This window comes from Girardinichthys multiradiatus, chromosome 9, assembly GCF_021462225.1.
Source record: "Girardinichthys multiradiatus isolate DD_20200921_A chromosome 9, DD_fGirMul_XY1, whole genome shotgun sequence".
NCBI lineage: Eukaryota > Metazoa > Chordata > Actinopteri > Cyprinodontiformes > Goodeidae > Girardinichthys > Girardinichthys multiradiatus.
The window spans coordinates 19,242,657-19,270,088 of record NC_061802.1 but is presented as its reverse complement, the minus strand read 5'-3'; the positions used below and the strand labels follow the sequence as shown (position 1 = coordinate 19,270,088).

Below are 27,432 nucleotides of genomic sequence, written 5' to 3'. Positions count from 1 at the left end.
TTCTCTCTGCAATCTGATCATTCCTCTATGATGGCAACCAAACCCAAGAGGTGATGTAAATGTACCCAAGAAAACGATGTTTTATGTCTCTTGTGAACACAATCAATGGCTGACTGCTGCAATAATTATAATTGAGAAAAGCTACCTTGTTCCTCCTTTTTTCTACATTGCCTTTAAGTTGTCGCGCTGTGGCGCTATAGGTGTGCCCGCTGGGCGTCATCGCTTCAGCTGATTGGTGGCTATAACGTCTGCGTCCGCATGGCAACCATAAGCTGTGTACAAGAAGCGAAGCAGAGGGGCGCCTTGTGAGAGTGAAGGTTTCAGAGAACATCTAAGATCGTGTGCTGCTCTGAGGACGCTGTTCGACCTGCATAAAGCAGAGAGGGAGTGCTGAATGTGGCGTGTGTCGTTGGCGCTGACTGACAGGTGAGGTGCTGGCTCGGATTCAGCCTGGTGGCGCTGTGGTCTTGGCACGGTGTCGACAGCAGAGATTGCCTCCTGTTGTCCCGCATGCGTGTCCTGTGAAGAGGCTTTGCGTGTAATGTGGTCGCCAGATGCTGTCACACTCATGTAAACAAGGCGTGTCTAGGTGCTGTGTAAGCTGGCAGATCTGGGCCGCAGACCTGCTCCAGAACAGGAGCGGGATGGTCTGTTGTTGTGCATGGGAGGGACGGGCCGGTGTTAGCGGAGTCATCAGCGACCTCTCTTCTTTTACCGTGCATGAATTCATATGCTGTTTGCTCCATACGAGTGTCCAGTGTTGCAGCATTTAACCAGTCCTTGACCGATTATAAAGAATGACATCCTTAAGTTTTTTTGCAGATATTGGACTCAAATGCCACATATTTACTATTCATGTAACCTTAAAGGTAATCTCTGTTAAAGAAAGCACGACAAACCTCATTGGAACATACTGTACATATGCGTATGAATTAATAAAGTCTCTTTAAATAGAATATTGTGAAAAATTTCTATTGGTTCTAGTTTGTAATTTGACAAGTGAATTCAGTTCTCTACTAACTAAACTATACATTTCAGAATCACCGTTAAACATAAGAATCACAAGTTTCTTAAAGCCACTTACTATTAACATGCTTCTGACTTTTTTTCTCCTCCTAACCGCCAGCTGCCAGTTCATTTACAACCATGACGGGAGAGGAGATCATCAACATCAAGGAGGCCGAGGTGATCAAGCTGATCCTGGACTTTCTGAACTCCAGGAAGCTACACATCAGCATGCTGGCTTTGGAAAAGGAGAGTGGGGTAATCAATGGACTCTACTCCGATGATATGCTCTTCCTCAGGTATGATTACAGACTCCTATAACATAGATGTGAAAACTGGAAAGGGTAGTATAGTCAAACAGATAATTGGTGACCAACAGAGAGTAGTGCATAATTGGGGAGTGGAAATAAAAGGATTTATAATTTTGAACATTACTGCAAATAAAAATCTGAAAAGTGTGGTGTGCATTTGTATTCAGCCCCCTTTAATCCCCCTTTACTAAATGAAATGCAACTAATTTTCTTTAGAAGTTATCTAAATAGTAAATCCAGCTGTTCTGTGAAATGTGGGGATGCTGTTCTTCAACAGGGACAGGAAAGCTGGTCAGAGTTGATGGGAAGATGGATCGAGCTAAAAACAAAAAAATCCTTGAATAAAAATTGTCCAAGGCTGCAAAAGACTTGAGATTGAGACAGAAGTTCACTTTCAACCAGAACAGCGACCCTCAATATAATGCCTCATTTATAATGGAATGGTTTAGATTAGAGGTCCCCAACCCTGATCTTCAGGGTCCACTGTCCTGCATGTTTTAGGTGTTTACCTGCTGCCGCACACTTTAGTTACATCAGTGGGTGATTGCCACAAGTGTGCAGCACTTCATTATGGAGGACCGATCCTGACAAAATTAAAAATAAAAGCAGAAATATATATATTTTGTTTTTCCTTTTCCTTACACATGCCTTTGTTCTTTTGACATTTCCTCGTATCTCTTTTTCCTTTACCGTATGCATTTCTGCTTCATTACGCAAATGAGGAGGGCTGCTTTCTTCTCTCTAGCTCCTCTCCTATTGGTCAATATACAGGAAGGAGGAGGACCCATGTGCAGGCCGAGGGTGTGTCCCAATTCAGGGGCTGGATCCTTCCAAGTGCGTACTTGTGGGCTGATTACGTCACAGCGTGGCGCGTAAGGTCTGTCAGATGCTGCCGACAAAAGTGTCCTTCTTTTGCCCGATTTGAAGGATGCGTTGTGAGTATCCTTCGCGGTCCATCTTTCCCCATGATACATTGCGGGTCGAAGCGGTTTGGTCAAACAGGGGCAGCCATGGCGGACCATAGCAGCAAAAGCTGTGAGTAAACTGTGAAAAATTACACTTTCTGTGACACAAATGAACTTTTACAATGTTTTTAGTGCGGGAATATAACTGTGTAGACGTGAAAAATCTGCTTGATTTATCAAGACATCACTTAATTTCAAACGTGCTCCGACGTGTTCGGAGTTTTCCGCTCCCACCGTAGTAACTGCCGGCTTGCCTCGCCAGGCCACCGGCGGTGGGGCGAGCTAGCCCGGTAGAGATCTGACCGTACTATCGGCACTGAGGTCCCGCTGGCAGTCATCACAGTGAACGTTAAACACAAGTGATTTCTAACAGTTTATGTTAGTATTATTTTAATGTATTGTGTCATTTGTTCATGTAAGTCGATTTGACATTTCAGGTGATATTAAAGTTAAGCTGAATAAATGAACGATTTTATTTATTCCTACTGTATCGCTGGAGATTGTGATTGAGAATAAATAAGCTTTTAAATATTCATTTTTGATGAAGAAATGTGCTATATGTGTTTTAAAAGTATATTTATAATTCAGCTAGCATTATAATTTGTGATTCCAGGTACAGCTGAAGAGAAATACACTTTCAAATGCAAGCAAATCTCAGTAAAGAAGTGAAAAGTTTGAAAGAGCTTGTTTTAGGCATTTGCATAGAAATATTTTAATATGTTCTGCAAATTAAGACAAATGGAAAATTAAAAAATACTTGTTTTACACTGATATTAGGCAAGATGGTTTTTGTTTGTTGTTTTTGTTGTTTAGGGACAATGGAGCAGACGGGCCAGTTTATTAAGCTCAGGGGTGAGAACCACCACCTTTTTACTGGAGCTAAAAACTCAGCCACTGTGGCTTGGAGGTACAATAACAACATTCTTTGCAGTCAGTTTCTGTCCAGTTTCAAAAACTCCTATCTTTCTAACTTTCATAATTATCCATCCGGTGATTAACATCTTCCTTTGGTTTTCCCTCTTTCCTTTTGCTTGTTTAGGACAATTCTGGAGAAGATGGGCCAACAGGGGAAGGTCACCCCCTTGTAGGCCAAAAAAAAGTGGGACAATATGATAAAGAAATATAAAGTTTGTTCAGAACTTCTCATGTCACACACAAATAAAAAAAAAATATTTCTAAAAGTCTTATTGGTTTCTCTGTTTAGTCAACTCTTTTTTTCTTCCTTCTAACTTTAGGATTGTACGTATCCAGGGTCAGGAGATGGAGTCAGTGAAAAGCCCACTGCTGCTACTTGGCTCTGGTTTGTCCTTATGGATGGATGAGGTGTTGGGACAGAGGTCTTCCACAACACCTCCTGTCCTAATTGCCTCCATCCCTGAGGACACTCCAGGGCCAAGCGGAGCGGTGGGCAACCAGATGGAGAAGGAAGACAGTGAGCCAGCAGGAAGGGGTCAGAAAAGAAAGAGGAAAGAGGGATAGAGATGATGGAGTTGATCAGGGAGGACATGAGGGCACAGAGAATGGACAGGTGGCGCAGTTGGTAGCACTGTTGCCTTGCAGCAAGAAGATCCTGGGTTTGATTCCCAGCCTGGGGTCTTTCTGCATAGAGTTTGCATGTTCTCCCCGTGCATGCGTGGGTTCTCACCGGGTACTCCGGCTTCCTCCCACAGTCCAAAGACATGCCTGTTAGGTTAATTGGTCACTCTAAATTGCCCTTAGGTGTATGAATGAGTGTGTGCTTGGTTGTTTGTGTGTTGCCCTGCGATGGACTGGCGACATGTCCAGGGTGTACCCCGCCTCCCGCCCATAGACTGCTGGAGATAGGCACCAGCTCCCCCGTGACCCACTATGGAATAAGCGGTAGAAAATGACTGACTGACTGACTGACTGGTACTGAAATAAGGTGTTTGTGTTTGTGATGCCTCTCTCCGCTGTCCACGTCATCAAGTTTAAAGGGCTGGCTGGGCCACATCACTAAGATGTAATCAGAAATATGCAGAATTAGAAGATGGTGCTCACAAAATATGACAATTAGTTATACCCCTCAAACATTAATCACATCTATAATATTATACTGGCCTGCATACAGTAGTCATGTTCTGGTGATGTGTGTATATATATATACACTGCTGAAAAAAATAAAGGGAACACTTAAAGAACACAATATAACTCCAAGTAAATCAAACTTCTGTGAAATCAAACTGTCCACTTAGGAAGCAACACTGATTGACAATCAATTTCACAGCTGTTGTGCAAATGGAATAGACAACAGGGGGAAATCTTTGGCGATTAGCAAGACACTCTCAATAAAGGAGTGGTTCTGCAGGTGGGGACCACAGACCACTTCTCAGTAGCTTTGCTTTCTGGCTGATGTTTTGGTCACTTTTGAATGTTGGTGGTGCTTTCACACTCATGGTAGCTTGAGACGGACTCTACAACCCACACAATTGGCTCAGGTAGTGCAGCTCATCCAGGATGGCACATCAATGCGAGCTGTGGCTAGAAGGTTTGCTGTGTCTGTCAGCGTAGTGTCCAGAGCCTGGAGGCACTACCAGGAGACAGGCCAGTACACCAGGAGATGTGGAGGAGGCCGTAGGAGGGCAACAACCCAGCAGCAGGACCTCCGCCTTTGTGCAAGGAGGAACAGGAGGAGCACTGCCAGAGCCCTGCAAAATGACCTCCTACAAAGTTGTGATTAATGTTTGAGGGGTATAACTAATTGTCATATTTTGTGAGCACCATCTTCTAATTCTGCATATTTCTGATTATATCTTAGTGATGTGGTCCAGCCGGCCCTTTAAACTTGATGGATGAAAGAGGCATCACAAACATCTGCAGACCACCTGTGTGATGCTTCGCTCACCATCCAAAAAGACTAACCACAGGTCTCAGTTGCAGCATCCAATCCAAGTCTCTGACCTTGTGAAAGATTTAGCAACACCGCCAGACTTTCTGTTCAGAAAGACATCTGCCTTTTGGTTCTGTTGAAGATGTGTTCCAGGAACCGGTCACTCAGGTTGATCCTGCTGTCGCCATTGTAAATATTTGTACATAGTTTTATTTAATGCCTTTTGTCTTGTAATCTTGATCTGTTTGAATGTTCTTTTTTTCCACATTCTGTTTAAAATGCTATTTGTAATTTTCAAAATAAACTGTGTTTAGAAATTTAAATGAAGTTGATGTATTGTTAGGTCAAATGGAAATAAAATACATTGGTGACAAAAACAATATTGAAAATTATTAGAACAGCTTAAAACTTTAAGAAACTATCTGAACAAAACTTAATATTATTTCTTATATAGCACCTTATTTCGGTACTATTCTTTCTAAGATGGAAAACAGTCCATTCTCTGTGCCCTCATGTCCTCTCTGATCAAATCCATCATCTCTGTCCCTCTTTCTTTTCTGACCTCTTCCTGCTGGCTCACTGTCTTCCTTCTCCATCTGGTTGCCCACCGCTCCGCTTGGCCCTGGAGTGTCCTCAGGGATGGAGGCAATTAGGACAGGAGGTGTTGTGGAAGACCTCTGTCCCAACACCTCATCCATAAGGACAAACCAGGGCCAACAGCAGCAGTGGGCTTTTCACTGACTCCCTCTCCTGACCCTGGATACGTACAATCCTAAAGTTAGAAGGAAGAAAAAAAGAGTTGACTAAACAGAGAAACCAATAAGACTTTTAGAAATATTTTTTTTTTATTTGTGTGTGACATGAGAAGTTCTGAACAAACTTTATATTTCTTTTTCATATAGTCCCACTTTTGTTTGGCCTGCAAGGGGGTGACCTTCCCCTGTTGGCCCATCTTCTCCAGAATTGTCCTAAACAAGCAAAAGGAAAGAGGGAAAACCAAAGGAAGATGTTAATCACCGGATGGATAATTATGAAAGTTAGAAAGATAGGAGTTTTTGAAACTGGACAGAAACTGACTGCAAAGAATGTTGTTATTGTACCTCCAAGCCACAGTGGCTGAGTTTTTAGCTCCAGTAAAAAGGTGGTGGTTCTCACCCCTGAGCTTAATAAACTGGCCCATCTGCTCCTTTGTTCCTAAACAACAAAAACAATAAAAAAAAAAAAAACCATCTTGCTTAATATCAGTGTAAAAAAAGTTTTTATTTTTATTTTACATTTGTCTTAATTTGCAGAACATATTAAAATATTTCTATGCAAATGCCTAAAACAAGCTCTTTCAAACTTTTCACTTCTTTACTGAGATTTGCTTGCATTTGAAAGTGTATTTCTCTTCAGCTGTACCTGGAATCACGAATTATAATGCTAGCTGAATTATAAATATACTTTTAAAACACATATGGCACATTTCTTCATCAAAAATGAATATTTAAAAGCTTATTTATTCTCAATCACAATCTCCAGCGATACGGTAGGATTACATAAAATTGTCCATTTATTCAGGTTAACTTTAATATCACCTGAAATGTCAAATCGACTTACATGAACAAATGACACAATACATTAAAATAATACTAACATAAACTGTTAGAAATCACTTGTGTTTAACGTTCACTGTGATGACTGCCAGCGGGACCTCAGTGCCGATAGTCCGGTCAGATCTCTACCGGGCTAGCTCGCCCCACCGCCGGTAGGGCTGGCGAGGCAAGTCGGCAGTTACTACGGTGGGAGCGGAAAACTCCGAACACGTCGGAGCATGTTTGAAATTAAGCGATGTCTTGATAAATCAAGCAGATTTTTCACGTCTACACAGTTATATTCCCGCACTAAAAACATTGTAAAAGTTCATTTGTGTAATGAAGCAGAAATGCATACGGTAAAGGAAAAAGAGAGACGAGAAAATGTGAAAAGAACAAAGACATGTCTAAGGAAAAATAAAACATTTACATTTCTTGATGAAAACGCATGTCTAAGGAAAAGGAAAAACAAAATATATATATTTCTGCTTTTATTTTTAATTTTGTCAGGATCGGTCCTCCATACTTCATTGCATGTCGAGGAGGTAATGCAATCATTTGCATCAGTCGTGCTGGAGAAGAGACACATCTAAAACGTGCAGGAAAGTAAGCCCTGAGGACCGGGTCACTCTAACACACCTGTGGTATGTTAGAGTGACCCGGTCAAAGTCCAGACATAAAATCAACTCAAAAGCTGTGACAAGATTTAAAAAACAAATATCACTGATGCCCTCCATTCAATATAACAGAACATTCTGCAAAGAAGAATGGGTAAAGCTGGTCAACACATACCCAATAAAGACTTGCAGCTGTAACTGACTCGGGGGGTCCTAAACAACAAGAATTGCTACACTTTCTAGATTTTTATTTTTATTTCAAGGTGTTTATCATGTTATTTCTGATTAAAATGCAAGACCCCTTAAGTTTTGACTTAGAAATGTTGATGGTATTACTTTGAACAGGCAACTCATTCTAGATGGCCAGTGGGATGAGGTGATGCAGTTCATTCAACCTTTAGAAGGAATGGACAGGTTTGACAAGAAGAGGTAAAATGAAATATGTCAGATTATTTTTCTACATGTTTTGCATCAGTTCCTACATGAAAAAAGGTTCATAACTGATATATCCTCTGTTCTATATCTCTCCACTCTGCACATTAGAAGAATATTTTAAAGCCACCAGTATCTGGTGTCATCGAAGTCCATTTACTAATGCTTACAATTATATTTCTAGGTTTCGTTATATCGTCCTAAAGCAGAGGTTTCTGGAAGCTCTGTGTGTGAATAACGCCATATCGGCAACTGAGGATCCACATAATGTATGCATATGTTGCATTAATTTACTGTTTGAGTATGCATCGATTATAAAATTTGTTCATCTATTTTGGTCTCAGATACCTGTTTTTTGACATGGTGTGAAAGTTCTTTAGTGTTTCAGCCTAGGTTTCCATTTTATTTCAGGAGCCCTCTAATGGACAACATAATATGATATTGAAAAATAAAATCTAATCCAGTAAATTGCTGCATCTCCCTTGGCTATGATCTGGTTGCAGTACTTAATTTTATCCAACGTCTTGTTAAGGCTCAAATTCTTGAAGGCTCAATCCGTTGTGTTGGATTAGATTATTTACCAAAATTAGTAGATTGGAAGGCAGCTTTCTTTTATGGTTGTAAACTAAATTATTCACATGCAGCAGTTCTTAAAATGTATTTGTCAAACTTAAAACCTTTTACAAGAACATTTCAGTCTGAATAATACCTGTTTATGTGCATTAAAGCATGTTTTCTTTCGAGTTTTCTGAGGGCTGTTCTTTTGTCCGATACATTTCTACTAAACAATGTATCGGGTCCTTATTTGGCCATCCTAATATTTATTCATAAAAATTTTTTTTTACAAATTTTCTTCCCTCCACAGCTAGAGCTTACAATGCAAGAGGCTGTGAAGTGCCTTCACAGTCTGGAGGAGTTCTGCCCGACCAAAGAAGACTACAGCAAGCTGTGCCTCCTCCTCACCCTGCCCCGCCTCACCCACCACGCAGAGTTCAAAGACTGGAACCCGAGCACGGCTCGCGTCCATTGTTTCGAGGAGGCCTGCACCATGGTGGCTGAGTTCATCCCTGCAGACAGGAAGCTGAGTGAGGCAGGCTTCAGAGCGAGCGGGAACCGACTCTTCCAGCTGCTCATCAAAGGGATCCTTTACGAGTGCTGTGTAGAGTTCTGCCAGGTATCATGATACACTAAGGATGAAATGGACTGCAATCATCTTTCAATATATGAGTAAATACATGATTAGAAATCCATTGTCAGGCCTTAAATTCGTGCAACCCTATATCTTATTGGTGCATAACTGCAGCACTGGTAAGAATTTTGCAGAAAATTTTCTAAAACTAATTTTTGTTGATATTTCTATGTTTTCTAGAGTAAAGCAACAGGTGAGGAGATCAGAGAGGGTGAGGTGCTGCTCGGCGTTGATTTACTCTGTGGGAACGGATGCGATGAGCTGGACTTGTCACTGCTTTCCTGGCTGCAGAACCTCTCCTCCGGTGCTTTCAGTTGCGCCTTCGAACAGAAAACCCTCAACATCCACGTGGACCGCCTAGTGAAACCCAGCAAGGCTGGACACGCCGACCTCCTCACTCCCCTAATAAACCGTCTCTCTCCCTGCCCTACCTCGCCCTTTCACCAGAGACCTCATTCGGCCGACACTTACATGTCCAGGTCCCTCAACCCGGCTCTGGACGGCTTGTCCCACGGACTGGCAGCGCAGGACAAGAGAGGCATGGAAAGAAACATGAAATCCACACTCAGTCGGAGTCTAGTGGAGAATAATTTGCATCACCAGGATGACTCACCTGAGAGGTAAAAGCCAAAAAATGGATTAAGACCTGTTTGATGTTCTGGGTTTATTGGATTAAACACTCCAAATACTCTGATATTACACATATAATTCAGTTAAAAATTAATTATGTTATTGTATTTCATTCTTTTGAATTGTTAATCACAAACTACATTTAATTTAAGAAAAGATCCACAGTGTTTTACAATTTGTAAACCTTTTTGTATTGAGTGAAGATTCAGCGTTCAAACGTTTTCTGGTTAATACCAACTTTCTGCAGGTTTACTGCAGGTTCTTTGATAGAAGTAGTAGTTTTGACTCCAAAAGAAAATGATGGAAGTACAGGATTATCCAAGCATTTGACTTTTGACTGTTTTTTCAAATAAAAACTCAACATGTATCAAGGTACTGTTGGTTTATTCATTTATAGACCAAAAGGAGTTGTTAGTTTGAGGGATTTGATGACTAAGAAAGAAAATTGGAATTTTTCAGTATTTGAGCTGCTGAACAGTGACCAGAATAAATCAGGAAAATTTAAGGGCAAGCTGGCAGGTTTTCTTAACAAGACTGGGGAAACCTATGATGTCATTTTACAAAGTTGTGAACAAGAAATCGAGTTATTATTGGATGTTTTGGGAACTTGTGGGTTTTGGTTTTTGCGTTCAGCTTGAAATATCCTCTTCCTCTTTATCTGAAATATATTCAGTTCAGCTGCCTTTCTTTTTATTTTTTCTATGTTAAGGAAGCACTTGCAGGTGTTGGATGGGCCCCACACCACACGCACCCCTCTGACTCCAGGAAAAGATGGCGGCCCACCCTGCAGCACAGATATACTGGAGGTAATACAGGCTGTGTGTGTGGTGATAGCCGGTGCAGTTCATACATTAAATATATCCTAGATTTATGCAGTGAAATCTTTGGTACAGTCTGGTACAATTAATTACAGTAGTTATCTACACCTAAATCCTGCTGAATATCACATATTTATATTGTGATATCTTGATGTGTGCTGTATATTGCATTATGAACAAATTCCTCAAATGTATTCTTGTCTCTCTTAAGGGAAATTGTTTTTTAAAACTTTTTTCAGATGTAATTTCTGCTAGTTACCCTCCAAGCAAATGATTTTCACTCTTTTTCTAAATCAATTGCTGATCTGATCATGGCTTGACATTGTAAGATGTACTCTGAAGATGTACCTCGAGGGATTTTGTGATTTCCCTGAGCTTTTCATAGTCTGACTTCAACTTATGAAAAATCTTTTCCACAATAATGCAGCACCAACTGTTGGTACATTTGTTTTCTCACTATTATCTACAATGTGTTTGCTGATGTTTTGCCCCCCTGGTATTCTTCTGATGATGATTCTTCTTCTGTAAACCCGCTAACTGCAGATGATTTATATATATATACATATACACTCACCGGCCACTTTATTAGGTACACCTTGCTAGTACCGGGTTGGACCCCCTTTTGCCTTCAGAACTGCCTTAATCCTTCGTGGCCTAGATTCAACAAGGTACTGGAAACATTCCTCAGAGAGTTTGGTCCATATTGACATGATAGCATCACACAGATGCTGCAGATTTGTCGGCTGCACATCCATGATGCGAATCTCCTGTTCCACCACATCCCAAAGGTGCTCTATTGGATTGAGATCTGGTGACTGTGGAGATCATTTGAGTCCAGTGAACTCATTGTCATGTTCAAGAAACCAGTCTGAGATGATTTGTGCTTTATGACATGGTGCGTTATCCTTCTGGAAGCAACCATCAGAAGATGGGTACATTGTGGTCATAAAGGGATGGACATGGTCAGCAACAATACTCAGGTAGGCTGTGGCATTAACACAATGCTCAATTGGTACTAAAGGGCCCATAGTGTGCCAAGAAAATATCCCCCACACCATTACACCACCACCACCAGCCTGAACCGTTAATACAAGGCAGGATGGATCCATGCTTTCATGTTGTTGATGCCAAATTCTGACCCTACCATTCGAATGTCGCAGCGGAAATCGAGACTCATCAGACCAGGCAATGTTTTTACAATCTTCTATTGTCCAATTTTGGTGAGCCTGTGTGAATTGTAGCCTCATGTTCCTGTTCTTAGCTGACAGGAGTGGCACCTGGTGTGGTGTTCTGCTGCTGTTTCAGTTTCTGAAATACTCAGACCAGCCCGTCTGGCACCAACAACCATGCCACGTTCAAAGTCACTTAAATCACCTTTTTTCCGCATTCTGATGCTCGGTTTGAACTGCAGCAGATTGTCTTGACCATGTCTACATGCCTAAATGCATTGAGTTGCTGCCACGTGATTGGCTGATTAGAAAAGGTGCACCTAATAAAGTGGCCAGTGAGTACACTCACCTGTCCAACTGCTCATTAAAGCAAATTTCTAATCAGCCAATAAAGGCACTTTACAAAACAAACTGATGCAATTTATAATCAATTTTATACATAAATATGAAGTCAATTCAGTTCCATACATTCCAAATATAAAATAATGCTGTCATGTTCAGTTTATTATGCCAATTGGTAAAAATGTCTTAGGGTGCAGTGCTGGTGGTGTAGGGGTTAAGTATGTGACCCAGATATAGTGGCTTCAGGCTGTCCTGGGTTCAAGTCCTGGACCTGGTGACCTTTGCTGAATGTATTGCCCTCTCTCTGCCCCTATTTCCTGCCTGCCTACTGTTGGAAAAACATCTTTACATTTTGTAACATTATAGCCAAAAACACAAAGTATGTTATCTGGAATTTATGTGATAGCTCAGAAAAAAATTATTAATTTTAAGAAAAAGGACAAGATTATGCGGTTTTCAAATCTGAACAGAGTGCATTTTTATTAAGCCCCTCTGAGAGGAACTGCAACTCTTTGGGGCTTTGCCTCTATCACCTTTGCACAGCTACCGGCTGAAATCTTTGCCCAGTCTACCTGTCTGAATAGCTTAGGCTCAGTCAGATTGGATGTAAAGCAGTCCTGCAAACAGTCATTTTCAAATTTTGCCTCAGATTCTCAATTGGATTTAGCTTTGGACTTTGATTGGGCATTGTAAGACATTAAAAAGCTTTGATCCAAACCAGTCCATTGTAGCTCTGGTTGTATGTTTAGGGTTGTAGTCCTGCTGGGAGGTGAACCTCTGCCCCAGCCCAAGAAGGTCTTTTACATCTTCTATCACAGTGGTGTCCAAAGTTGATTTGCGGGGGCCAGGATCTTGCCAGATCTTTCATGGTCCAAAACACCTAAAACAAAAAGGACAACAGCTGGATTTGGGCACCTTTGCTGTAACCAATTTCCTTTAAAGATCGCCTTTTATTTAGCTGTATGCATCTTCCAATCAACTCTGTCCAGCTTCCCATTCCATGTTGAATAAAAGTACTCCCTCAGCATGATACTGCCACTGTCATGTTTTACCGTGGGGAAAGGAGTTCAAGATGATGTGCAGTGTTTATGACACGTAGTTTTTTATAGATTAAAAGACCAGAGCAACTTCTTACAGTACAGACCAAAGGTTTGGACACACTTTCTCATTCAAAGAGTTTTCTTTATTTTCATGACTATGAATATTGTAGCTTCACACTGAAGGCATCAAAACTATGAATTAACACATGTGGAATTATATACTGAACAAAAAAGTGTGAAACAACTGAAAATATGTCTTATATTCTAGGTTCTTCAAAGTAGCCACCTTTTGCTTTGATTACTGCTCCACACACTCTTGGCATTCTGTTGATGAGCTTCAAGAGGTAGTCACCTGAAATGGTTTTCCAACAGTCTTGAAGGAGTTCCCAGAGATGCTTAGCACTTGTTGGCCCTTTTGCCTTCACTCTGCGGTCCAGCTCATCCCAAACCATCTCGATTGGGTTCAGGTCTGGTGACTGTGGAGGCCAGGTCATCTGGCGCAGCCCCCCATCAATCTCCTTCTTGGTCAAATAGCCCTTACACAGCCTGGAGGTGTGTTTGGGGTCATTGTCCTGTAGAAAAATAAATGACGGTCCAACTAAACGCAAACCGGATGGAATAGCATGCCGCTGCAAGATGCTGTGGTAGCCATGCTGGTTCAGTATGCCTTCAATTTTGAATAAATCCCCAACAGTGTCACCAGCAAAACACCCCCACACCATCACACCTCCTCCTCCATGCTTCACAGTGGGAACCAGGCATGTAGAGTCCATCCGTTCACCTCTTCTGCGCCGCACAAAGACACGGTGGTTGGAACCAAAGATCTCAAACTTGGACTCATCATACCAAAGCACAGATTTCCACTGGTCTAATGTCCATTCCTTGTGTTCTTTAGCCCAAACAAGTCTCTTCTGCTTGTTGTCTGTCCTCAGCAGTGGTTTCCTAGCAGCTATTTTACCATGAAGGCCTGATTCACACAGTCTCCTCTTAACAGTTGTTCTAGAGATGTGTCTGCTGCTAGAACCCTGTGTGGCATTGACCTGTTCTCTAATCTGAGCTGCTGTTAACCTGCAATTTCTGAGGCTGGTGACTCGGATGAACTTATCGTCCGCAGCAGAGGTGACTCTTGGTCTTCCTTTCCTAGAGCGGTCCTCATGTGAGCCAGTTTCTTTGTAGCGCTTGATGGTTTTTGCGACTGCACTTGGGGACACTTTCAAAGTTTTTCCAATTGTTCGGACTGACTGACCTTCATTTCTTAAAGTAATGATGGCCACTCGTTTTTCTTTACTTAGCTGCTTTTTTCTTGCCATAATACAAATTCTAACAGTCTATTCAGTAGGACTATCAGCTGTGTACTGTATCCACCTCCTGCACAACACAATTGATAGTCTCAACCCCATTTATAAGGCTTGAAATCCCACTTATTAAACCTGACAGGGCACACCTGTGAAATGAAAACCATTTCAGGTGACTACCTCTTGAAGCTCATCAACAGAATGCCAAGAGTGTGCGGAGCAGTAATCAAAGCAAAAGGTGGCTATTTTGAAGAACCTAGAATATAAGACATATTTTCAGTTGTTTCACACTTTTTTGTTCAGTATATAATTCCACATGTGTTAATTCATAGTTTTGATGCCTTCAGTGTGAAGCTACAATATTCATAGTCATGAAAATAAAGACAACTCTTTGAATGAGAAGGTGTGTCCAAACTTTTGGTCTGTACTGTACATGTTTGCTGTGTTCTCTGGTTTGTTATAGTAAGACTGGGTGTAGAAAAACTGAAACCCCAGTTATTTACTGATTTGTGTTGATCTAACACATCAAATCCCAATGAACTTAAAGTTTGTGGTTGCAACCTGATAAAAACTGAAAAAGCTTAATGGATATAAAGGCTTTTGCAAGGCACGCTACATTAAGGATCCATTAAAGACCTAATTATAGCTGTTAGGTTAAACCGTAAAACTGAAAAGAAAATGTGGTTAATTTTAACAATGTTTGTTATCTTAGGTGTGTGTTTGACAGTTATAAACCTTCATGAATACAAGAGATAGGGTAAAGTAGATCAAGTTTACTTGCTTCAGCTGAGTTGGTTTCACGAATTTCATTGGAACTGTGAAGAAAGCAGATTCTGGTCACTTAGGTCAAAGTTAAAGAGGGATTGTCAGTACGCCGGAAATCATTGTTCCAGATTTAAGAGATTTAGAATTAGATCCATCTGCTCGACGCCTGCTCTTCTCTGCTCTAAATCATAAATCTGTGACAAATTCTTCCGCAGTTCTGTCAGTTGGAGGCTTCCCACTCCACCATGTTGTGTGTAAAAGCTGTAGATCATGAGCACCTGAAACACATGATGGTTTTTTTTTTTTTTTAAATGGGTTTGATATCTGCTCAGAGTCTACTTGTTACGTCTATCATCAATCATATCTATGCTTCCCAGTTCTTTGTGGGGTGCAAAGTACTTTGAGATTAGATTAGTGTGTGTGTGTGTGTGTGTGTGTGTGTGTGTGTGTGTGTGTGTGCACTAAGGGGGATAGAAGTGTTAACCGGTGTTATAGGATGAGGGGCTCGAACATTTATTAATGTGATAAAAACCTTGAATGTTGAAAAGTTATATAAAAAAGGTTTTTCAAGGGATAATAAAAGTTCAACCCGGTTAGACACGGTGTGCAATGGTCAGCACCTTTTATTCAATCATACCATCTCGTAGTCTGTGTGTTTTTCAGCGCCGTGACTCCACAGAGCACATCCAGGAGTACTACCGGCAGCGGCTGCGCGTGCAGCAGCACCTGGAACAGAAACAGCAGCAGAGGCAGCTGTACCAGCAGATGCTGCTGGAGGGAGGCGTGAAGCAGCAGGATGGAGCCCAACACAACCTCACGGAGACATTTCTCAGCAGGTGGAGAAGTCACACGAAAGGATTCAGTTTCACCAATGAGAGAAAGTGTGATATTGGTTCTACCAGGGCCCATTGATTTGTCTAGATCCATTCAGCGGCTGGAGGAGATGAATGTGGGCATCGATCCCAAAGGAGATGAAGTGATGGCACATCTGGGTCAGCAATGGAACGGGTTAACAACAAACAGCAGCACCTCCAGCCCCAGGATGACCAACATTCACAACACAGATAAAGGACCTGTAAGGAGTAAGTCAGGTGGGGTTATCAGCAGCACCCCGTCAAACTCTGGGAACCATGGCCCGCCATCACTCAGTGAGTCCCCAGTTTCTAAAAGTCGCAGGTAGGAGCCTCTGTTATAACATTTATTATTATTTCTTAAATTTACTAAAATGTTCATGTTTAGGGTCAAAATATGTAATTATATGTTTTATTTAGCATTTTTATTTACTATGAAATGGTGGATATTATTCACAGGCTTCCTACACAGCCTGGAAGAGTCTGGAAAAGTATTGAATTTTATTTAAAGATTTTCCAGGTGTCGATAAGCATAAAAAAAAGAAAATAGATTATGGAAAATATTTGTATTTCCAGACTTCCCTTTCTCAAAATTTTGTTGTTTCCATACAAACCTCCTTCATTTGTTTCTTTCTTCCTTCCTTCCATTTTGCTTATTTACTTTCTTTTTTTATTTCTTACTTTTTCCTTTCTTCAATTTTATCTTTCCTTCCTGTCTTCCTTCTTCCATTACCCCTTCCTGCATCCATTCTTTACATTTTTAATTCCTTATTCTTCTTTCCTTCCTTTAGTCTCTTCCCTTACTCCTTCCTTTCATGTTTCTCTCTTTCTTTATTGTTTCTTTCCTTTTTTATCTTGCTTCCCCTACTTCCCTTTCCGTTCCCTTTTTCCTCCTTCCCTGCTTCTTTCACATGCTTTTTCCCAGCTTTGTGTCAAATATGTAAAATCTGTGGAAGAGAGAAGTGAGGCTGTTAAAAATATGTAAAAATGAACTGAGAATGAGTCTAATTTGAGCCTGGAAAAGTGTGATGTGTTGAGATGAAAAACTGTGCAGATACCCTGTATACAGATCAGTTCGATTTCTGGTATGCAACAATATAATTGGAGGTTTCAAATGAATTGGTATATTGTTATTATCAGTGCTGAAAGAATCAGAGCTTCTGCTGCTTCAGTCCAAGATGAACCTGGCTGCTCCACGATTAGAAATGCACATGAGGTAAAACAAATGTCCAATAATTCATAGCTTGAATGCTAAAATACTTTAGATTCTTGTTGGCACTCATCACAGAGCTTATTATTTTTCTTATCTTGTTGCAGCATGTGAAGTCCAATACCCAGTTTGTAAGAGTGAGCCAGCTTGAGGACACCCAGGCGGTGCGTGCAGTGGCCTTTCATCCATCTGGAGCTCTCTATGCTGTTGGCTCAAACTCCAAAACCTTAAGAGTCTGTGCCTACCCAGAAATACTGACCACCAGGTGGGCTCTGTTTGCAGATGCCTTCAGTTAGGTAGTCAAGGAGGAGATAGATTATTAATGCATTTATATTGTAGCCAAGAGTGATTATGCAGTCTAGAAAAGTCTGGAAAAAAAGGAATTTACCTTAGTCATTTTCCAGGTCTGGGTAAAAATGGAAAAAAGAAAATAAAGTGTGGAAAAAACATTTCCAGACCTTATACTTTACTCTATGTAAAAAACAAATTCTAAACAATAAAGGGCTTTTCACATTGATTTATATTTCATTTACAACCATTTTGTTGGAACTCAGCTTATGGATGCATTCATATTTGTTAAAAAAAACATTTAAACCACAAATTGAAGGAATTTAAGTATAAATGAAAGAAAGGATTTTATTGGAAGATGGAGTTACTGAATGAAATATCCCAAAGCTAAAAACATACTTAAAAAATAAAAGACCTTTTCACAGACTGGACATGTGTGGTTTTAATGCCAGACCTGCGTCTGGCATTAAAACTCTTAATCTAGAATAGCATTGTAGAATAATTCAGTCCATATTTGACAAATTTAAGTGTTTATAGATTTTAAGATGAAGCTAATTTAATTGCCAACTAAATAAAAGCAAACTAGCGCCCTTTAACCAACTGCTGCAGAAGCCAACCCCAGCAGTGTCTTATTTCAGGATTTTTAGAACATAAAGATACTAAATCCCAGCTAGGCAATTTTTGTTGATGTCTTGAAAATCTTTAAAAATTGAGTCTGGAAAAGAATTGAATGTTTAAATGGAAAACACTGATTACGACTTGATAAAAATGTTGCATAAAGTCAATATGTTTTAAATTGTAAAAAGTGTTTGTTTAAAATATGCAATTTTCCTTTTTCAAAACTGGGGCTAGTCACATGTGTTTCTGATTGTTTTGCGACTTTAGCGGTTCTGGTGCAGCCAAACAGCCGTCGGTGCGTTTCAGACGTAACAAACATCACAAAGGCTCAATCTACTGTGTGGCTTGGAGCCATTGTGGACAGCTGTTGGCCACCGGCTCCAATGATAAATATATTAAGGTTTTGCCTTTCAATGCAGACAGCTGCAATGCCACAGGTACAGTGTTGCCAGTTTTAATATTTGTCTTTCTATCATTGTGTATTTTCTTCAAGTGATCAACTGATATTGCGCTTTTTATAAAAAGTTATAATGTCATCGAAAAGTTATTTATTTCAGTCAATCCTTTCAAAACTTGATACTCATATCGCTCAGTGATATGTATTAGGTGTTTATTTCTGCTAACGTTAATGATAATGGCTTATGGCTATAGTAATGATTTAGTCATGGAAAGCTTAGTGGAAGGAAAATATGTGATAGAAAAAAGGTGCACAAGCAACAAGGATAACCTCCACTTTGAGAAGATTATGAAGCAAAGAGTTTGGGGGAATTAACAGGATGTTGACTACGTCTGTAATTAGTGATGCAAGATCCAACACACACACACACACATATCCTGGAATCTGGCTAGAGCTATTGCATTCCCTTTGTTAAGTCACTCATGTTACTTAATGGTCGAAAGTCCCCTTTCAGATTGAATAGAATCGGAATTTCATTTATTGTCCCTAAGTGGGGAAATTCAAGTGTACCGGCAGCAAAGTGTAAGGCAAAATAGAAGAATGCATATTCACACAAAGGTAAAAATATAAAAAGAAAAAAGAAAAATAAGAGACTGTACAATAAGGGGAAATTTACAACACAAGACAAACTACAGTTATTATAAATAACATATTCAGAGTCCGATTCAAAGAAATGTGCAACCGAGTAGGGTGATTTAAAAAATGTACAAAACATGTATGTATTTTTGTGCACAAAAAACATCAACGGACTATTTACAAGAAATTAAAAAAATGTGCGAATATTAGCGGGGATGTAAACACTTATTGAGTATGAGTTTGTTGGGAGTGGTGATGGTTTATAATAGCTTCAGGGAGAAAGGATCTGTGATAATGCTTCTCCATGCACCTAGGATACAGCAGTCTTTCACTGAAGAATGTCTCCAGTTCATGCATGGACTGGGAGACATTGTCCAACAATTATGTTATATTTGCCAGAGTTGTTTGTCTCCCACCACCTGCACTGGGTCGAGGGGGCATTGTAGGACAGAACTGGCTTTCCTATCCACTTATCTATCCGCCTTCTCTCTGCTGTAGAGAAGCTGCTGCTGTAACATACAGGGGTTGGACAATGAAACTGAAACACCTGGTTTTAAACCACAATAATTTATTAGTATGGTGTAGGGCCTCCTTTTGCGGCCAATACAGCGTCAATTCGTCTTGGGAATGACATATACAAGTCCTGCACAGTGGTCAGAGGGATTTTAAGCCATTCTTCTTGCAGGATAGTGGCCAGGTTACTACGTGATACTGGTGGAGGAAAACGTTTCCTGACTCGCTCCTTCAAAACACCCCAAAGTGGCTCAATAATATTTAGATCTGGTGACTGTGCAGGCCATGGGAGATGTTCAACTTCACTTTCATGTTCATCAAACCAATCTTTCACCAGTCTTGCTGTGTGTATTGGTGCATTGTCATCCTGATACACGGCACCGCCTTCAGGATACAATGTTTGAACCATTGGATGCACATGGTCCTCAAGAATGGTTCGGTAGTCCTTGGCAGATGCCCATCTAGCACAAGTATTGGGCCAAGGGAATGCCATAATATGGCAGCCCAAACCATCACTGATCCACCCCCATGCTTCACTCTGGGCATGCAACAGTCTGGGTGGTACGCTTCTTTGGGGCTTCTCCACACCGTAACTCTCCCGGATGTGGGGAAAACAGTAAAGGTGGACTCATCAGAGAACAATACATGTTTCACATTGTCCACAGCCCAAGATTTGCGCTCCTTGCACCATTGAAACCGACGTTTGGCATTGGCATGAGTGACCAAAGGTTTGGCTATAGCAGCCCGGCCGTGTATATTGACCCTGTGGAGCTCCTGACGGACAGTTCTGGTGGAAACAGGAGAGTTGAGGTGCACATTTAATTCTGCCGTGATTTGGGCAGCCGTGGTTTTATGTTTTTTGGATACAATCCGGGTTAGCACCCAAACATCCCTTTCAGACAGCTTCCTCTTGCGTCCACAGTTAATCCTGTTGGATGTGGTTCGTCCTTCTTGGTGGTATGCTGACATTACCCTGGATACCGTGGCTCTTGATACATCACAAAGACTTGCTGTCTTGGTCACAGATGCGCCAGCAAGACGTGCACCAACAATTTGTCCTCTTTTGAACTCTGGTATGTCACCCATAATGTTGTGTGCATTTCAATATTTTGAGCAAAACTGTGCTCTTACTCTGCTAATTGAACCTTCACACTCTGCTCTTACTGGTGCAATGTGCAATCAATGAAGACTGGCTACCAGGCTGGTCCAATTTAGCCATGAAACCTCCCACACTAAAATGACAGATGTTTCAGTTTCATTGTCCAACCCCTGTAGTTACACCATAGAAGATGGCTGAAGCCACCACAGAGTCAAAAAAGGTCTTCAGGAGCAACCCCTGCACTCCAAAATATTTCATTCTCCTTAGTAGGTAGAGTCTGCTCTTACCCTTCTTATCAAGAGCATTAGTGTTGTGGCTCCAGTCCAGTTTATTGTTCAGGTGAACATCCAGGTACTTGTAGGAGTCCACTATCTCAATGCTCAATGTCAGTTCCCTGGATGTTCAATGGTGTCAGTGTGGTGGGTCTGCCCCCTGCTGGAATCCACCACTAACTGCTTGGTTTTGCCCACGTTGATCAGGAATTGGTTCTGATGGCAGCAGTCCACAAAACTCTATGTCCACTGTCTGTTCTCTAAAACTAAATTTTAAAGACAAAATTACATTTTACATTTAATATGAAAATTAAAGCTCCAAGAGTCGGGAAGAAGGGAGAGGCAGAAAATCCAAGTTGCTTGATGTCCAGTGTGAAGATTCCACAGTCAGTGATGTTTTGGGGTGCCATGTCATCTGCTAGTGTTGGTCCACTATGTTTTATTAAACAAGGTCAGTGTAGGTGTGTACCAGGATTTTAGAAAAACAAATTGTTTCCACTGCTAAATGAATATGCTGATTTTATTTTCCTGCCTGACTCGGAAATTGGCCAACCTGCCAAAGTAAAAAGATTCAACAAATTCAACAGATTCCATAAATCTCATTGATGCAGTGATTCATGCAATGGGAGCCCAGAATGTCATATCCTAATTTTTGAAGAAAATTAAATTTTAGTTTTTATTATCTTTAAGCCCTAATCAACAAAGTTAACAGAAATAAATGGTTGAAATTTCACTCTGTGTGTGATGCATCTTTTTATTATAGGACTTTGACTTTTTGAATTGAATTGCTGAAATAAATAACCTCTCAAATATATTCTAATTTACTGACATGCACCAGTACACGAGTATAGGTAAAATGCTAGTAAAGGCAGAAAATTTAATTCACACACACTTTGTCACACATGGTTTCTCTCTTAGCTGCTTAAAACCAAATGTTTCCATCTGGCTCAGGCCCAGACCTGGAGTTCAGCATGCACGATGGTACCATAAGAGACCTGGCATTCATGGAGGGTCCTGAGAGCGGAGGATCCATCTTGATCAGTGCTGGGGCTGGAGACTGCAACATATACACAACAGACTGTCAGAGAGGGCAGGGCCTCCATGCCCTGAATGGACATACAGGTATGTTGGCTCTTTATGCGAACGCAGTGGGAAAAACAGTTTTTATTTTTATTTTAATACTCATTGATATTTTAGGAACTCATTCAACTAAAGTACAGTACTACAGGATAGTTACAATAATATTCAATGTGATTATACCTGAATAGGTCACATTCTGACTGTGTACACATGGGGAGGTTGGATGATCGCCTCGGGCTCCCAGGACAAAACGGTTCGGTTCTGGGACCTCCGTGTGCCCAGCTGTGTTCGGGTGGTGGGAACATCTCTGCACGGATCAGGTGAGTCACAACATGGTTGACCCAGATTTCCACATATCCTTCAATCAGCTGCAATTCAAAGTAGAGAAAATTGTTTCTCTAGTTAGATAAAAGTTCAAAATGTTATCATTCAAATACTTGGATTTATTTTTATTGTTAATTTATTTCTATCGGAAGGAACCATACAAATACAGAAAGGTCAAATTATCTGCAGTTCAAATAAATACAGTTTAACATAACCTCAATTCTTATTTTACATCCGAAATAATTGTTCTTGCACAGTTTGGGTATATAGTAGTAATATTAAGGTGCTTAAATTAAGATGTAAATAGGCTCTTTCAGCGCATGAAAACAAAGAAAGCTGGAGGACCTGATAACGTCTCCCCATCATGCCTGAAAGCCTGTGCAAATCAACTCGCTCCGATCTTCACCAGGATCTTCAACAAGTCACTGGAGAAATATGAGGTCCCCTCCTGCCTCGAATGATCCACCATCATCCCGGTTCCCAAGAAACCCACCATCCTAGGATTAAATGACTACAGGCCTGTAGCCCTGACGTCTGTGGTCATGAAATCCTTTGAGCGGCTGGTGCTGAAGCACCTGAAAGACATCACAGGCCCCCTGCTGGACCCCCTGCAGTTTGCTTACCGAGCAAACAGGTCGGCAGATGATGCTGTTAACTTAGGTCTACACTTCATCCTGCAACACCTCGACCACCCAGGGATGTACGCCAGGATCCTGTTTGTAGACTTCAGCTTGGCCTTCAACACCATCATACCAGACATCCTCCACCAGAAGCTCACCCAGCTCAACGTCCCAGCCTCCACCTGTCAGTGGATCAACAGCTTCCTGACAGACCGACAGCAGCAGGTGAGACTGGGGAGCATCTTCTCCCGATCCAGATCTATAAGTACTGGTGCCCCCCAGGGCTGTGTTCTATCCCCACTCCTCTTCTCTCTGTACACAAATGATTGCACCTCATCGGACTTGTCCGTGAAACTCCTTAAGTTTGCAGACGACACCACTGTCATTGGACTGATCCAGGACGGTGATGAGTCTGCATACAGACAGCAGGTGGATCGGCTGGTACACTGGTGCGGTCAGAACTACCTTGAACTCAACCCACTCAAGACTGTGAAAATGGTGGTGGACCTTCGGAGAACACCACCCCCATACACCCCCTTCACCATCCTCAACAACACCGTGTCGGCTGTGGACCACTTCAGGTTCTTAGGAACCACCATCTCTGAGGACCTGAGATGGTCTTCACACATAGACACTGTTCGAAAGAAGGCCCAGCAGAGACTGTACTTCCTGAGGCAACTCAAGAAGTACAACCTTCCACAGGAGCTGTTGGTCATCTTCTACATTGCCATCGTTCAATCTCTCCTGTCTTCATCCATCTCAGTGTGGTTTGGCTCATCCACAAAACAGGACAGGTCCAGACTGCAACAAATAATCAGGAATGCAGATAGAATAATCAGAGCTGACCTTCCCTCTATCCAGGACTTATACAGGTCTAAGGTCAAGAAAAGAGCTGCAAAAATCTCTGTAGACTCCACACACCCTGCACATAAACTGTTCAGAGCTTTACCTTCAGGCCGACGCTACAGAGCACTGTTCACTAAAACCAGCCGCCACAGAGACAGTTTCTTCCCCCAGGCTGTTTCTCTGTTGAACATTCAATAAAGTACAAAACAATAGCATGCAGATGTTGCAAATGCACCTTTTTTTTATTATATATGTGTATATTGTACATTGTAAATTGTAAATTTGTATATTCTGTAATGCAAAAACAGAACAAAAGAGCAAAGTGTACCGGAGTCAAATTCCTTGTTTGTATGTACGAACTTGGCAATAAAGCTGATTCTGATTCTGATTCTGATTCTAATAAACGAAATGTTTAAGAAATGTTTGAAAATATGTGTTTTAAATTAGATTGAGGTAATTCCAGGGTATGTTGTCATTTTATCTTAAAGGAAGTGCCATTGCTTCAGTGGCTGTGGACCCAAGCGGCCGCCTGCTGGCCACCGGTCAGGAGGACAGCACCTGCATGTTGTACGACATCCGAGGAGGACGCATGGTTCAGACGTTCCGCCCCCACAGCAGCGACATTCGCTCTGTGCGCTTCTCCCCGGGAGCCCATCATCTCCTCACCGGCTCCTACGACAACAAAATCCTCATCAGCGACCTTCAAGGTATCGCCACTTTCTGTTTGTGAACAAAGAAAGAAAATTACAAAGTATAGTATGTCCAGTTTATCCTGACCTTCTGACTCCAGGTGACCTAACAAAACAACTCCCACAGACTGTGGCGGGGGAGCACCTGGATAAGGTGATCCAGTGCAGGTGGCACCCACATGACCGGACGTTCCTTTCCTCATCAGCCGATCGAACCGTCGTCCTCTGGGCTCCGGGCCCCTGACCGTTTCAAGAAATGAGCCATTATCAAGAAATGCAGTAGTCTTCACAAGCGCGTAGTGTCCCCACACACCCTTGCCTAGGCTGTTTATTGTGAAACTCTCTTTAGAGCAACCTCTATGTATACTGTGGTAATGGTGTGAGGCGTCGAGACATTTTGAAGACACCATACACTGAAAGCTAATTGTATGTATTTGGATGATATTTCGATGTATCTGTGTGAGTATGCCACTGTGGGACACTAAAGTCTTTGTGTAATTGATCTTAAAGGTCAACTGTAACTAAAGGTGGATCAAAAGAAACAAAAATGTATTTGCAGTTGTAATTTGGGTTTAATGTGACTCCTAAACCCCCCAAAATACAATTTATGCTTCTCTGTTTGCTTGTTATAGTACATTGTGATATGAGTATAGAAAGAGTGGATAACACCAAAAAAGAGAAAACTAAGTTTACTTCAAGCACACTTCAAAAATTTGTTTAGTTATTCTCTCATGAGTCACAGAAATATTTTATCAATATTTGGTCAGAATGTGATCAAAATAAAAAAATATATATATATTTAAAGAATGTATGCTTTGTTTCAACATTGCACCGTTTTTCACAGCTCATCTAGGCACATTGATGTCAGTGCTTTCTATGAGAATCAGTGTCCGGTTTCAACATTGTGGAAGGAAGCCACATTTACTTTTATGCATTTCATAATGTGCCTTTTTTATAAACATGTGCAGAGGGTTAATTTTTTCTGATTGCATTTCTATGCCAGGTCAAAGTAAATATTTTAAACATGTCATTAAAAACATGCAGAAACTTAGCAGCAGAGTTTTGACTGTGTGGACATCTTTGTAAATAAACTGTTATCATTAGAAGATTTTTTTTCTTTATTAATTACGATATGAAGATAGAAAATATGACTTATTCTGTTTTTATTTCACTTCAGTTATCAATAAAGTGTTAATTGCAGGCCAAAATTTGTTATTGAGTTTCAGGAAAGACACGGAACTAAAGCTTAGTTTTTCTCCCAGCCCACGGTGTGTGTAAATGCCGTTGTAAGGTTTAAGATAATTTTGCAAACCGGTGATAAAAAAAAACCATATAATTCCTAAAAATTAAGAAATATAAAACAAATATTGAACTTGTATGTATTTATTAAGATAAATAATTCTGGATTGCTGAATAGCAAAGTAGGTAAAGTGTTTGGAGGAATTTTAACTAATTCTTTACAAAAACATTTAGACAAGAATTTGTTTACTCATACAACTTTTTCTAAAAAAAATGCTGTTGTAATTTAAAAAGTAGTGTTCTTGTTAATGATGGTAAGCCTTTGTATGTTTGAAGAGGCCTTCAGGAGTGGGGACAAAGACATATACAGAGAGGCGAAGTACAAGTTTGGCAAGGCAGTGAAAGAGGCCAAACGACTGTACTCTGAGAAGCTCAAAAACCAGTTCTCAGCCAACGACTCTGCGTCTGTGTGGAAAGGGTTCAGGCAGATCACCATCAACAACCGACGCCTCGCCAACGACCTGAACGAGTTCTACTGCTGCTTTGAAAGACAAAGGGACAGTCCTGCAACCATCCCCCACGACACCCCCCAACACCTGCAGCCACAATCCACCACCCCCACCTCCCCAACCTCAAGAGGGGCCTTGGCACCTCCAACCCCCACCCTGAAGTTCCCCCCCACCAGCCCCCTACCCACGCCGAGGACGGCTCTTTCCATCCAGGAGAGGGACGTCAACAAACTCTTCAGGAGACAGAACCCCCGGAAAGCTGCTGGACCGGATTCTGTCTCACCAGCCAGCTTGAAGCACTGCGCTGATCAGCTGTCTCCAGTCTTCACAGACATTTTTAACACCTCACTGGAGACATGTCATGTGCCAGCCTGCTTCAAGTCCTCCACCATCGTCCCTGTTCCCAAGAAGCCAAGGACCACAGGGCTTAATGACTTTAGACCCGTCGCCCTGACCTCTGTGGTGATGAAGTCCTTTGAGCGCCTTGTGCTCTCACACCTAAAATACATCACCGACCCCCTCCTGGACCCCCTGCAGTTTGCCTACAGAGCCAACAGGTCTGTAGATGATGCAGTCAACCTAGCCCTTCACTTCATCCTCCGGCACCTGGACTCCACAGGAACCTACGCCAGGATCCTGTTTGTGGATTTCAGCTCTGCCTTCAACACCATCGTCCCAGTTCTGCTACAGGAGAAGCTCTCCCAGCTGAGTGTGCCCGACTCCACCTGCAGGTGGATCACTGACTTCCTGTCTGCCAAGAAGCAGCGCGTGAGGCTGGGGAAGCACGTCTCTGACTCCCTGACCATCAGCACCGGTTCCCCCCAAGGCTGTGTTCTCTCTCCTCTGCTCTTCTCCCTGTACACCAACAGCTGCACTTCTAGTCACCAGTCTGTCAAGCTTCTGAAGTTTGGGGACGACACCACCCTGATCGGACTCATCTCTGATGGTGACGAGTCCGCGTACAGATGGGAGGTGGACCATCTGTTGGACTGGTGCAGCCAGAACAACCTTGAGCTCAACGCTCTAAAGACAGTGGAGATGGTTGTGGACTTCAGGCAGAACCCAGCCCCACCTGCCCCCATCACCCTCTGTGACTCCACAATTGACACTGTGGAATCTTTCCGCTTCCTGGGAACCATCATCTCCCAGGATCTCAAGTGGGAGCCAAACATCAGCTCCCTCATCAAGAAAGCCCAGCAGAGGATGTTCTTCCTGCGGAAGCTGAAGAAATTCAACCTGCC

At 41.7% G+C, this 27,432-nt stretch overlaps 1 protein-coding gene across 2 annotated transcripts; it reads left to right on the top strand.

The window, feature by feature from the left end:
• The first annotated feature begins 236 nt into the window (after nt 1-236).
• On the top strand, nt 237-25,546 carry LOC124874571 (WD repeat-containing protein 47-like). 2 transcript variants are annotated; one of them, XM_047375984.1, is made up of 16 exons: nt 237-426; nt 1,127-1,304; nt 7,666-7,749; nt 7,937-8,021; nt 8,618-8,926; nt 9,122-9,561; nt 10,281-10,377; nt 15,664-15,836; nt 15,922-16,176; nt 16,992-17,067; nt 17,169-17,326; nt 18,235-18,404; nt 21,836-22,006; nt 22,153-22,284; nt 24,243-24,461; nt 24,545-25,546. In XM_047375984.1, the coding sequence occupies exons 2-16, from the start codon at nt 1,147-1,149 to the stop codon at nt 24,685-24,687; spliced, it is 2,670 nt and encodes an 889-aa protein (XP_047231940.1). In that variant the 5' UTR covers nt 237-426; nt 1,127-1,146; the 3' UTR covers nt 24,688-25,546. The 2 variants fall into 2 exon arrangements, with proteins under 2 accessions (XP_047231940.1, XP_047231941.1); XM_047375985.1 differs by lacking the exons at nt 237-426; nt 1,127-1,304 and adding exons at nt 2,330-2,351; nt 7,214-7,305.
• Nucleotides 25,547-27,432: the final 1,886 nt, after the last annotated feature.

Excerpts from the sequence above, each read along its gene's own strand:
- LOC124874571 (XM_047375984.1), top strand. The coding sequence starts at position 1,147 with ATGACGGGAGAGGAGATCATCAACATCAAGGAGGCCGAGGTGATCAAG. Across the intron at positions 1,305-7,665 it reads GATGATATGCTCTTCCTCAG|GCAACTCATTCTAGATGGCC; the intron begins GTATGATTACAG and ends TACTTTGAACAG. Across the intron at positions 9,562-10,280 it reads CAGGATGACTCACCTGAGAG|GAAGCACTTGCAGGTGTTGG; the intron begins GTAAAAGCCAAA and ends TTCTATGTTAAG.